Here is a 13,425-nt window from a genome sequence, read left to right on the forward strand (position 1 = left end):
AGAGTGAAAACTTAGTCTTTTGCTAGCAGTTGCCGCTAGGGCATCTATGCCATTTCGTTCGTTGCAATTCGGGACTGCACGCTGGGGTTTGTTTTGGTTGGATCAGGGAGAGCAGCATATGTGCCTCCTGATGAGAGACTAATAAGTTTCAAAACCGGTAGAGGTGCTTGCAGCACTCTCTGATTGGACTGGAATATGGTTCGGCTGTATTTTCGTTTTGCAACGAAATTGAAAATGGTTATTCATTTTTGATTTACATTTACTCTGTGTGGAGTATGAAGGGAACCAGTCTCGTTGGAACTTTACCGCGCTGAGCAGATGTGACGTGAATTGTAAATTGTAGAATTCCCTCATCTTCCTTAGTCTCAGCATCCGTATGGCTTGCAAATTGTAGAAGCCTCGGAGGTGTAACCAGAGAAGGTTCCCATTGTTTTCATTCTGGTGGGATATGTTATGTGCCATTAGAGTGAAAACTTAGTCTTTTGCTAGCAGTTGCCGCTAGGGCATCTATGCCATTTCGTTCGTTGCAATTCGGGACTGCACGCTGGGGTTTGTTTTGGTTGGATCAGGGAGAGCAGCATATGTGCCTCCTGATGAGAGACTAATAAGTTTCGAAACCGGTAGAGGTGCTTGCAGCACTCTCTGATTGGACTGGAATATGGTTCGGCTGTATTTTCGTTTTGCAACGAAATTGAAAATGGTTATTCATTTTTGATTTACATTTACTCTGTGTGGAGTATGAAGGGAACCAGTCTCGTTGGAACTTTACCGCGCTGAGCAGATGTGACGTGAATTGTAAATTGTAGAATTCCCTCATCTTCCTTAGTCTCAGCATCCGTATGGCTTGCAAATTGTAGAAGCCTCGGAGGTGTAACCAGAGAAGGTTCCCATTGTTTTCATTCTGGTGAGATATGTTATGTGCCATTAGAGTGAAAACTTAGTCCATTGTACAGTTCTATATACAAGCTAATTCAAGACATTTGGCAAGAAGAAACGATGCCAGATGAATGGAAAGAAGGAGTTATTGTACCAATACACAAAAAAGGAAACAAAAAGCAATGTATTAACTACCGGGGAATAACACTCCTAAACACCACCTACAAAATCCTTGCAAACATCCTGCTAGAAAGAACCAAAACATACACAGAAGAAATCGTTGGAGATTATCAATGCGGATTTAGACCGGGCCGTTCTACTATTGACCAGATATTCACAATAAAACAGATAATGGAAAAATGCTGGGAGTTTGATCGTTAGCTTCATCAGATGTTCATATATTTTAAACAAGCATTTGATAGAGTATGCAGGGCTAGACTGTGGACAGCGATGCAGGAACTTGGCTTTCCAAAAAAACTAGTCAGGTTGATACGGGTGTGTATGGAACGGTTACGATGTAAGGTGAGGGTTGGACAACAATACTCGGAGACATTTGAAATAAACAATGGACTAAAACAGGGAGATGCACTTTCACCACAACTCTTCAACTTAGCTCTGGAGCACATAATCAGAAGTGCAAGAATCGAAAAACCGAATACAGTATTTCATCGAGAAGGACCAAACTTACTACTGGCATTTGCAGACGATATCGATCTAATAGGAAACACACGATTAAGGATGAAGGAGACCTTCGTGAGGTTCGAGAAGGAAGCAGAGAAGATGGGCTCCAAATCAACGAAAACAAGACGAAATATAATATATTATGTATATGAGCCGCAATAACCAAAGCAGAGATAGAATTGGTCAGAACATCACCATCGATGACTTTAATTTTGAGCGCGTTAGAGAATTCAAGTATCTTGGAACAACAATAACTGAAGACAATAACGGATCACAAGAAATAAACAACAGGATTCAGGCCGGCAACAGATGTCTTTTTGCCCTCCAAAACCTTATAAACTTGAAACAACTAACAAGACGTACGAAGATACAGGTCTATAAAACAATCATACGACCCGTTGTGATGTATGGAAGCGAAACGTGGACGATAACAAAGGCAAACGGAGAGAGACTATGTGTTTGGGAAAGAAAAATCCTAAGGAAGATCTTTGGTCCTGTGCTGGATGAAGCATCATGACAATATAGGATAAGAACTAACAAAGAGCTCGAAGAACTTTAAAACCACGAAGGGTTGTAACGCCACGGAGTAAGTAAGTAAGTAATATTTTATTGATATCTTCGTATGAATATTTCCTAAACTGTGCTGTTCACTTTGACAAGTTGAAAGACATTAATTGTGATGAATGTCACTGAATGTTTATTTACAAAGACTTGAAATTTGTATGTAAGTACATATTAAAAAATAATCTTTCGAATATCACACGGTAGTAAGAATAAATAACAACATGTTATATCTGAAACTCGTTTCCTTTCGGCAATAGTCACATGAGCCTTTCGGGCTTTCGTGTCTGTTGCCAGGCAACAAGTTTTCGAAAAATTGTCGCATTATTTTCAATTTATTCTCACTCTCTTGTGATATTAATGTTGATTATCGTTTGAGATGGAATAAATTCATTTTCTCGAGAATGAGCGGCTTTGGAGATAAATCCCGAAATAGGTCGATTTTTATATTTAAATTATAATTTTTTGGCATATACATATATCATACTAGTGACGTCATCCATCTGGGTGTGATGACGTAATCGATGATTTTTTTAAAAGAGAATAGGGGTAGTGTGCTAGCTTATTCGAAAGGTTATTCAATTCTCTATTCATTAATATAAATATTAACATAATTATTTATACCGTGTGCCCAAAAATTTTGTTTTAATTAATTGAGACAAAAAGAAAAAGTATACAATTTATTTAATTCGAAATACATTTTACTGCTGCCCTAAAACAGAAAAAAATGTTTATTTGATAAATAACTGAAAAATGAATTTATTCCAACACTTGTTGGAATTCTAAAAAAATTCTAGAGAATGAAAGATCGGAGAATATTCTCGATATGGAGAATTTTCTGAGAATGAACCCCATGACGCACTTAAGAATATTGTTGAAGATGAAAAATAGAGTTTTAGAAATCATGATCTTATATACAAAATTATGAGACGAAACAACAGTGTTCTTTGCATATAAAAAATACAAAAACAACAGAAAACACAAAATTTCTTTGATAAAAAAATGAAATTTTCTTAACAGCAAATAATCGATGTGGTATGATAAAAGATGTGACCTCAGATTCAGAATCTATTTCTATCATTAGCTCATCCTAGTCATCTACAATCTGCATTTCAATGTACTGATGAGTTGTGGGATTTTGTTTTTCACGAGTGGCCAGCTCAGTCACGGATTGGTCTACGTCTAACAATTTTAAATTGTGAGCAATAAAAGTTACCTTACGAGCCCGTTCAGCAGTGAGCCGGTTTCTTTTAGAGGAGTGGATAAAAAAAACCATAAGTACTGAAACTTCTTTCAGTCGCTGCACTGTATGAAGGCATGCTTAATATATCAACTACTATTTTAGTTAATTTTGTTCCGAAACATGTACCTCTTCACCATATGGTTGTCTAGTTTTTCAATTGATTTTACAACGTATGGTTTTCCAAAAAATCCCTCCTTAGACCGATAAAGTGCCAAATCTGCCATTATTTCAGCCGACTCATCACCATATTTTAAAGTTGCTAAATTATCTACAAACTCAGTTTCCTCAACTTGTTCTTCTCTGCTTAAATGAACACCATTCTAAATATTTGAACGATAATATTGCACCAAAACAACAAATATTGACACTGTAAACACCCTTACTAGTGGTTCATAGGACTGACAAAAACAATATAACTACATATTTTTTAAATTATAATAATTTGACACGTATCTAGTTTTTATTTTTGTTTCAGTTTTTGAAAATATAGAAAATTTTTGTCGAGAATATTCTCGAGAGAATTTTCTGGCCGAGAATATTCTCGTTCTCGGGAATATTCTCTTCTAACATCACTAATTCCAACTCAAACGTCTTCACTGTATTTGTTTATAAGCCAAAAAATTGTTTATAGCTTTAAAACAGTGCTGAGGCCGCTTAAATAATCCGATTTTAATTCTGTCAAGTGTATTAGATAGGTAAAGCGTCTCTTTATAAAGATTGCTAATTTTTTACATATTATGTAAAAAATTAGCAATCTTCTAAATGGCCTACTTTTTTTTCAGAAAGTTTTAAAAAAATTTTAACTTTAAAAAAAAATTTAGATTGCAAAATCTATTAAGTCGATTTTAATGAAATTTGGTAAACGGATTAAGTATGTTGTAAGAATTTTCTAAGCGAATTACGAAGGTTCTAAGTGCAACCAAAGTAGTTGAAAAACATTGAATAAAAACAGGCTTATTTTGCCCCCTTATTTTGTATTTATTACTGTTTTGCAGAAAGGGTAATACTTTAAGACATTTTAAACCAGTCGTATATCATGCACAATTTAATTATCTTTATTTTATTTCTGTACGACTTTGTTCCAAAATGAATCGTTTTAAAGTTATAAGCAAAGAAAGTTAAAAAAAATTGATGTTTTTCGAAATTTTTAAATATTCTAATTTTTTTATTAATGTTCCGGGCATATTTGAGAAGGAGAGTAAGTCAATTATTATTATTGAAACTGTCACCTAACTTTATCTGCAAAAATCCGAATGCCACCTTGCACATCCAAAAATAGACATTTGTTCACAGATCCGTCCTGATCTATTTAGGAGTTTCTAAATAATGAGTTAAATCTCGTTACACGTTGGACATTATAAATATAATGTAATGATTTTAAATAAGTTTTATTATGAATTTATTTAACTAAGGACCAAAAGGTAATCCAAAGTACCAACCAGTAACTTTCCTCAGTAACTCCATCTTTTTGTGGTCTCAAAAATTTTCGGCTATGGCCTACCTATATTATTTTTTCTTGTTTCTATTACATACTACTGATTTAATATGTAATTATGGTTTTAGGTTTTTTAGGTGAAGATGTGCAAAGTGATGCACAAAACATTTTGAAAGATTATGCTACAAGTATCAACAATTTGAACCAATATCTTACAGCAAATAAGAAACTAAGCGCTGAAGAAAAATCTTTTGCATGTGAAACATGCAACAAACAGTTTTCACAAAGTTACAAGTTACAAAAACATAAGAAGATACACACCGAAGAAAAACCTTTCACTTGTGAAATATGTAGCAAAAAGTTTTTACGAAGTACAAATTTGAAAGTACATATGAGAAGACACACTGGGGAAAAACTTTACAAGTGTGAAATATGTAACAAGCATTTTTCAGCTAATTTTTATTTAAAATTACATATGAGAATGCACAAAGGTGAAAAACCTTTTGAATGTCAAATATGCACCAAACTTTTTTCAACTAAATATTATTTGAAAGTACATATGAAGGGGCACAATGGGGGAATAGCTTTTTTATGTGAAATATGCAACAAACAGTGTCTAGATGCTTCTTGTTTAAAAACGCATATGAGAATTCACACTGGTGAAAAACCTTATAAATGTGAAATATGTAACAAACATTTTTCAAATAATTATTATTTAAAATTTCATATGAGAATGCACAAAGGAGAAAAACTTTTCACCTGTGAAATATGCAGCAAATACTTTTCAACTAACTCTTCTTTAAGATTTCATATGAGACGACACAATGGAGACAAGCCTTTTGAATGTGAAATTTGCAGCAAAAAGTTTTTACGAAGTACCTATTTAAAGGCGCATATGAGAGTGCACACTGGTGAAAAACCTTTTGGGTGTGAAATATGTAACAAACATTTTTCAGATAATACTTATTTACAGTTACATATGAGAAAGCACAAAGGAGAAAAACCTTTTACATGTGAAATATGCAGCAAACTTTTTTCAACAAAATATTATTTAAGATTACACATGAAAATGCACAATGAGGAAACATATTTTGTATGTGAAATATGCAACAAACAGTTTTTAGACATTTCTCTTTTGAAAACGCATATGAGAATGCACACTGGAGAAAAGCCCTTTTCTTGTGAAATATGCAACAAACAGTTTTCACAAAGTTCTAATTTACAAGTCCATATGAGAGTACACTTTGGGGAAAAACCATTTAAATGTGAAATATGTAGCAAACATTTTTCAGCTAATTCTTATTTAAAATTACATATGAAAATGCACAAAGGAGAGAAACCTTTTGAATGTGAAATTTGCGCCAAAGCCTTTTCACAAAGTTTTTATTTAAAAGAACACATGAAAACGCATACAGGGGAAAAGCCATTTAAATGTGAAAAATGTACAAAACAGTTTTCGCAAAGTGCTCATTTAAAATCACATATGAATTTGCACACTGGGGAAAAGCCTTACAAGTGTGAAATGTGTAACAGACAGTTTGCACGAAGTTCTTCTTTAAAAGAACACATGAAAACACAATTGCATATGGAGAAATACCATATTTGAATGTGAAATCTGCATCAAAGAGTTTTCAGAACGTCCTAATTTAAAAACACATGAAACTGCTGAATTTTAGGGAAACGCATTATAATGTAACATGTGCACCAAACAGTTGAAGTAGGTACATATGAAGAAGTAGTTAGTCTGATTAAGTATTTGTATTCCTGATGGTTCAATACTTCGGTCATATAATGAGAGGACCTAAATATCGCTTACTCGTTAATCATTCCGGGCAAAATCGAAGGAACACGCTGGGTTGGAAAAAAACAATTGTGCTGGCTGCTTAACATTAGACAATGGACAGGTCGAACGGAAAGCGCTGGAAAGACAGTAAACATCGACGCACAAGCCCTTTTAGGAGTCCGTGTATGGAGAAGAGCAGCCACAGACAAGCAAGGGTGGAGGCAAAAAATAAAGGAGGCCAATTCTTAATTTGGGCTGTAGAGCCGTAGAAGAAGGTCGAACGGTCGAGAAATTGTTTCAGATAGCTGCCGACTGAGAAACATTTCATCAGCTTGATAATACGATGATAGCCAACGCTTGAAAACAAGCACGGCACACAAAGAAGAAGAATTCCTGATGTTTTATTTCTCTTGATTATTTAAATAAATGAGATTCTATACAACTGTGTATTTTTTATATTATCAATTGAACTAACACCCTCCAATTTTTTTGACTTCCTCAAATTTTTACTGACAAATTTTTTTGGCACCCTCTAGTCTTTACTGGCTCCCTCTAATTTATTTTTATTATACATATAATCAGCCCTGTGATGGATGACCGAAGTTATCGTTAACGTAAAGTTATCCTGTAGTTATGTTATAACCATCGAATTGGTGTGATGTATCATACTTAACTTAACTATTTGCGTTATTTCTTGACAGTTCTTGAGTTATCTGGTCACTTTATAACGCGACGTTAAACCTCAAGTTATGAGATAACTCTGTAGTTATGCAAGGTTAGGTTCATCTTTTGACTTGTTTTTAGACAGAAATCAAGTGAATTTAGAAGCTAGTAATTTAATAATTAAGAATAGAAGGGTAATACAATTTTAAAAATTATACAAAAATCAAGTCGAGCGATATAAGTTGAAATTTTATTTTAAGTACCTACTGAGCTTTCTATCCAGAGTTGCCAGATGATATTTTATAAATCCCCCACTTAGAAACTGAAATTCCCTGAAATTGAAGCTCAAATACCCCAAAGTCCCCAAATTTAAATTGTTGCCGCATTTTAATAAATTATTAGTCAAACGAAGAGAACAGTAAAGCAAAATTCATACTACAATATCAACGAGGGCCATGGAAATAATTCATAGTTCCTATCGTGTTCGATTATATGGGAGTATAACATACAGTTCTATGTACATTCGCAAATTTAATTTACCATGACCCCTTAAAATCATCCATAATTTTCCGCCCCCAAAAAATCCCACTACAATTTCTGCTTAGAAAAATTTCAATAGACGCTTTCAAATTAACCCAAAATTTTGGGAAAATACACCAATCTGGCAACCCTGTTTCTATCTACCGTTTGAAAGCAACTTAGAAACACCAACAAACCCAAACAGCTGTTTGCTGTTCGGTCATCGGCGGTAGCCGACGACGGATATGTTCGGAACAATCTCTCGCGCTCACTCCAACTTGTACTATTTGTACATAAGGTTCTCTTTGTTACTTCAAAATTTGTTCCTCAAAACTTCTTTCTAATATAACGTTGATGATATAACTATCTCATAACTGCGAGCGATACATCACACCAAATTTTACCTATATAGTTATGGGCACGTTATTCCTGAGAGTTATCTTAACTTTAACTCGAACGTTAAACTTAACTTCGGTCATCCATCACACGACTGATCGTTCCTTGCAGCATCAAAACAAAGTTGATTGTCTAAAAACAGGGTTTATTGTTAATTACAAAATTATATCTTAACAATTTATACAAACCTAAAAATAGAGAATCAACAATTAAAAGTTTATGCTTCCAAAAATTCCAACAAATTATTCTATCTATCTGACAATAGCTAAATTACAAGTGACAAAAATATCAAAGTCATTGAACAAGTGCATATGCATGCGTCACCTGGAAACAAGCTGCTGGCTTCGTTCCATAATTCCAATACCAAACATTCACAAAGCTTAAATACATATCATATGTAGATTTCAGAAACGAAAGACAATAAATAACGGCACGTGGCACTTTCGACAGAAGTGACTACGTTTTATAGCGCGTTATATAGGTACTATTGAAACTTTGTCTTATCATCATCATCACGTAGCGCTACAACCCTGGCGGAGAAGAATCAGTTTTGTAGCGACTAGCTCTGGGCTCCCAGGCCAGCGGATTGAGCAGGCAGGCCGACCTGAGTAGCGAGACTCGTAATTAAACGGTAGCCGTGGAGTGAGAGGCTTCCGATCAGAATCGTTTGATTATTCACATTTTGATTGCGTAACTGTTTGTGCCTTACACTGTAGTGAGGTGTAAGGATATTTTCTTTTGATAATATTAATTTTCGTTTGGAGACATCCATCAAGGGCATCTGCTTCGCAACGGGGTAAGATATAATCACATTTTATTTTATTTAATTATTTATTTTGAACTGTATACAGGGTGAGTCACCATTAACGGGACGGAAAATTACAGCGAAATGGTAAAAGATTTGAAAAAAATTTTAAATTAATAGTTTGCAAGTTATATATAGTTTAGCTCTCCAGGCCTAGAAGAGCCATGGCTTGGTTTACTATTCCTTTCCAATCTCTCCTATTTGCTGCTTTATTTTTCCAATTTGTGATTTTCAGTTCTTCTATGTCTTTTTCAACATCTTTCTTCCATCTGGTTTTCGGTCTACCTTTCTTCTTCTTTCCTCCCGTTAGTATTTTTTTGGGAAGTCTCGTGTTTGGCATCCTGTGGATATGTCTCAACCATCTCAGTCTTTGTGATTTTATGATCCCTACATGTTTGGTTCACCATACATCCTCTCCAATTCTACATTTGGTCTTCTTATCCACATTCCATTCCATAACTTTCCGCCAAATATTTTTCTTAGGACTTTTCTTTCCCACACTTTAAGCATGACTTGCTCGGATTTGTTCATCGTCCATGTTTCACTGGCATACAAGACTATAGGTCTTATCACTGTCTTGTATATTCTTATCTTAGCCCCTCTAGATATGTTCTTATTTCTTAATAAGTTGTTTAGAGCAAAGATACTACGATTACCAGCCATAATTATCGCTTGGATTTCTTCTTTAATATATTTTTGCCTCTGTGTTTATTGTCAGATATTGTCCTTGTGTGTATTCTAGTTCTGTCCATTCCATATATTTAGTCTTTTCTTCGTTTATGTATATCCCTTTCTTTCTTCCTATCGCCTCTAGTCTTTTTAGTATTTCTTTTAATTCTTGTTTACTTCTGGCTATCATTACTATGTCATCAGCGAATGAAAAGCATTGGTGTTTTCGTTGGTATACAAGTCTTGTCCTGTTAATTTAGGCTTCTCTGATGACCATTTCAAGAAGGATACTGAACAACAGTGATGACAGTGGGTTTCCTTATCGTACCCCTTCACCGACCCTAAACTTATCTGTTTCCTTTCCATTTATTTTGACCCTGTTCTCTGTTTCTCTGAGTGTAACTTTTACCATCTTTATTAATTTTTTACTAATTCCAATTTCACATAGTGCTTTGTATATTTCTTTCCGTTTAACTGTGTCAAAAGCTTGTTTAAAGTCAATGAATAGGGCCATTGTAGATTTCCCGTATTCGTAGCTTTCCGCTTGTATTTCACGCAGCAGGAAAATTTGATCCATCATGCTGCGTCTTCTTCTGAATCCACATTGATATTCTCCTATGTCATTATCTATCTTTTGTGTTATCTTGTCTTTTATATACAGGCGTGAGGCAGATAAAGGGCCTATTAGAAATATCTCGAGAAGTAAAGGTAAGAGAATCATGAAAATTGGAATACAGGGGTTTTGAGATATGAACTATTTAATGAAAATGTTTTGGTCCCTTTGCTACTTCCGGTTATACCGGAAGTTGATTGTAACTTCGTTTTTTTTAATGGGACACCCTGTATATTTTTACATTTTTGGATTCTGCTCGATGTCTTCTTTCTTAAAATATGAGGTTTTGTAATATTATACAGGGTAGTTTAAAAGATAATTACGGTTTTTTATAAATTGTGTAGCAAACTTCACACCCTGTAGATTTGTACTGATTTGATATTAAAAACTTCATTTATGTTCAAGTGATTTTCAATATAGTCTATTATTATCAGAAATTAATAATATAGCGAAATGTTTAATTTTAGTATACAGGGTTGGTCGAAACACGGAATGAGTATTTTCTGAGTTTTCTTAAATGGAACACCCTGAATGTTTGTATTTTAATGAAATAATATTTTATAGTACTTTTTATTTCTTAAGCATTCGCTATACCTAACTGCTTTAATTTGTAAGTTATTCGTAGTTCTTTAAGAAAAACATTAATTGCTACAAAAGTTACGTGAAATTTTATTAGGTTTGCCGTGAAAATATTCAATCATAAATAATTTTTCGAAAATTAACACATACTGATCTCGACTGACCCTTAATTTATTAATACTGGTTGATATATCAAAATACCTACGTAGTTAAGATTGTTGGTGTGTTTAATATTAATAAAAACATACAATGTTCTATCTAGTTGGCTATGACTTTGACACTAAATATGCTTAAACATTATACTATTTTTGAAGTTCCAGTTGCTTTGCTGCCATTACTACTTAATATGAATTTTTCTAATGAGGAAATGATTCAGATGTTTTTTGTTCTAGGAGAGTATAACAAATAAAAATGTGCTACTAGCAATAAGAATTTATCATCAGCAATCCCATGATAGATGACAACCAAAAAGAGAAACTTTTCACAATTTACTAGAGCGGTTTCAACGAACTGGACATATAGATTACAAGAAATCTGATCGAACAAAAACTATTGTGAATGATATTATGATGAATTAAATGTTAGTGTCACTGAGAATCTGCATATTGGTATGAACGTTCTCGTAATCTAAGTGTCTAGTACGTCGAAACTATTCTAGTAAACTTTTAAAAGTTTCTCTTCTTGGTTGTCGTCTATCAGGGAGTTGCAGATGGTAAATTCTTATTGCTAGTAGTACATTTTTGTTATACTCTCCTAGAACAAAAACTTTACTAATCAGTTCCCCATTACAAAAATTTATATTAGTAATGGTAACAAAGCAACTGGAACTATAAAAATAATGTTACTTTAATCAAGTTTAGTGTCAGTGTTTAGTAAGCCATAGCCAACTAGTTAGAATATGGTTTGTTTTTATTAATATTTTATGCACCAACAATCTTAACAACGTAGGCAGTTTGGTATCTCATCCAATATTAATAAATTAAGGATCATTCTAGATTAACATGTATTTATTTAAAAAAAAAAAAAAAATTATAATTTAATATTTTCACGGCAAACTTAATAAAATTTCACGTAATTTTTGTTGCAATTAATGTTTGTCTTGAAGAACTACGAATAACTTACAAATTAAAGCAGTTAGGTATAGGGAATGCTTAAGAAATAAAAAAGTACTATAAAATATTATTTCATTACAATACAAAAATGCAGGGTTCCATTTAAGAAAACTCAGAAAATACTCATTCCGAGTTTCGACCAACCCTGTATACTACAATTAAACGTTTCGCTGAATTATTAATTTTTGGCAATAATAGACTATATTAAAAATCACTTAAACATAAATGGAGTTTTTGATATCAAATCAGTACAATTCTACAGGGTGTGAAGTTTGCTACAAAATTTATAAAAAACCGTAATTATCTTTTAAATTACCCTGTATAATATTACACAACCTCATATTTTAAGAAAGAAGACATCGAGCAGTATCCAAAAATGTAAAAATATACAGGGTGTACCAAATAAAAAAACAAAGTTACAATCAACTTCCGGTATAACTGGAAGTAGCAAAGAGACCAAAATATTTTCATTAAATAGTTCATACCTCAAAACCCCTGTATTCCAATTTTCATGATTCTCTTACCTTTAGTTCTCAAGATATTTCTAATAGGCCCTTTATCTGCCTCACCCTGTATATTGCAAGTATTTTATATGCAACGTTTAGTAGGGCTATTACCCTGTAATTATGGCATAAACTTTTGTCGCCTTTTTTGTGAATTGGACACAGTGTGGCTTCAGTCCATTCATTTGGTATGTGTTCTTGTTCCCAAATTTCTTTTATCAGCTTTTCCAAATGCTTAATTAGTACTGGTCCTCCATATTTAAACATTTCAGCTGTTACGTGATCCTTACCTGGGCTCTTGTTTTTCTTTAGTTTCTCTATTATTTCTTTTTCATTAGGCGGTCTTTCCTGTATTTCTTCTTGATCAATATTTTCATTCGGTTATTCTTCTGCATATTCTGTTGTGGGAATTTCATTTATAGAAGCTCTTCGAAGTATTCTCTCCATCTGTTCAGTATTTCTTCGTCGCTTAGTATCAAAGTTATTTTTTTTCTTATGGAACAGCCTGTATTTTATTGCATTTTTATTTGTCCGCAAAAAATAACGTATAGTTTGTACGGTCTGCTAATTATCAAAAATATAAACATCCTTGTATGATATTCAAATTTAATTGTTCCTAAAAATGAATAATCGCGCTATCTACGAAATAGTAGAATGGTACTTTGTATTGGGGAATGTTTAGAAAATTGTCTCTTAGCTTCTAAAGTTTACGCTCAAAAGTATCCTGATAGAAGATACCCAAAAAGGACGCTTTTTAGAGATTTCTCAAAGTACTCGGTACAATACTCTAAATTTAAATTACTCGAATTTCTCGGGTACTTATTTCGAGTACATTTGAATATAGAACCCGAAAAAAGATAAGAAGGTAATAATTATCTCTGCCTCTCTAAACATATTTATTTATGAGTCATGAAAACATAAAATAACGTATACAGTCGAACCCGCTTATTAGAATCCCTGTTATAGGAATATCCCGGTTTATGGAAT

At 33.4% G+C, this 13,425-nt stretch overlaps 1 protein-coding gene across 1 annotated transcript; it reads left to right on the top strand.

Moving 5' to 3' along the window:
• The first annotated feature begins 796 nt into the window (after nucleotides 1-796).
• On the top strand, nucleotides 797-7,021 carry LOC126879179 (zinc finger protein 234-like). The gene is made up of 2 exons (XM_050642215.1): nucleotides 797-2,151; nucleotides 4,925-7,021. The coding sequence occupies exon 2, from the start codon at nucleotides 5,188-5,190 to the stop codon at nucleotides 6,400-6,402; it is 1,215 nt and encodes a 404-aa protein (XP_050498172.1). The 5' UTR covers nucleotides 797-2,151; nucleotides 4,925-5,187; the 3' UTR covers nucleotides 6,403-7,021.
• The last annotated feature ends 6,404 nt before the right edge of the window (nucleotides 7,022-13,425 follow it).

Source organism: Diabrotica virgifera, chromosome 1 (genome assembly GCF_917563875.1).
Source record: "Diabrotica virgifera virgifera chromosome 1, PGI_DIABVI_V3a".
NCBI lineage: Eukaryota > Metazoa > Arthropoda > Insecta > Coleoptera > Chrysomelidae > Diabrotica > Diabrotica virgifera.

What these genes read in the sequence shown, in the direction of transcription:
- LOC126879179 (XM_050642215.1), top strand. Translation starts at nt 5,188, where the DNA reads ATGAGAAGACACACTGGGGAAAAACTTTACAAGTGTGAAATATGTAAC.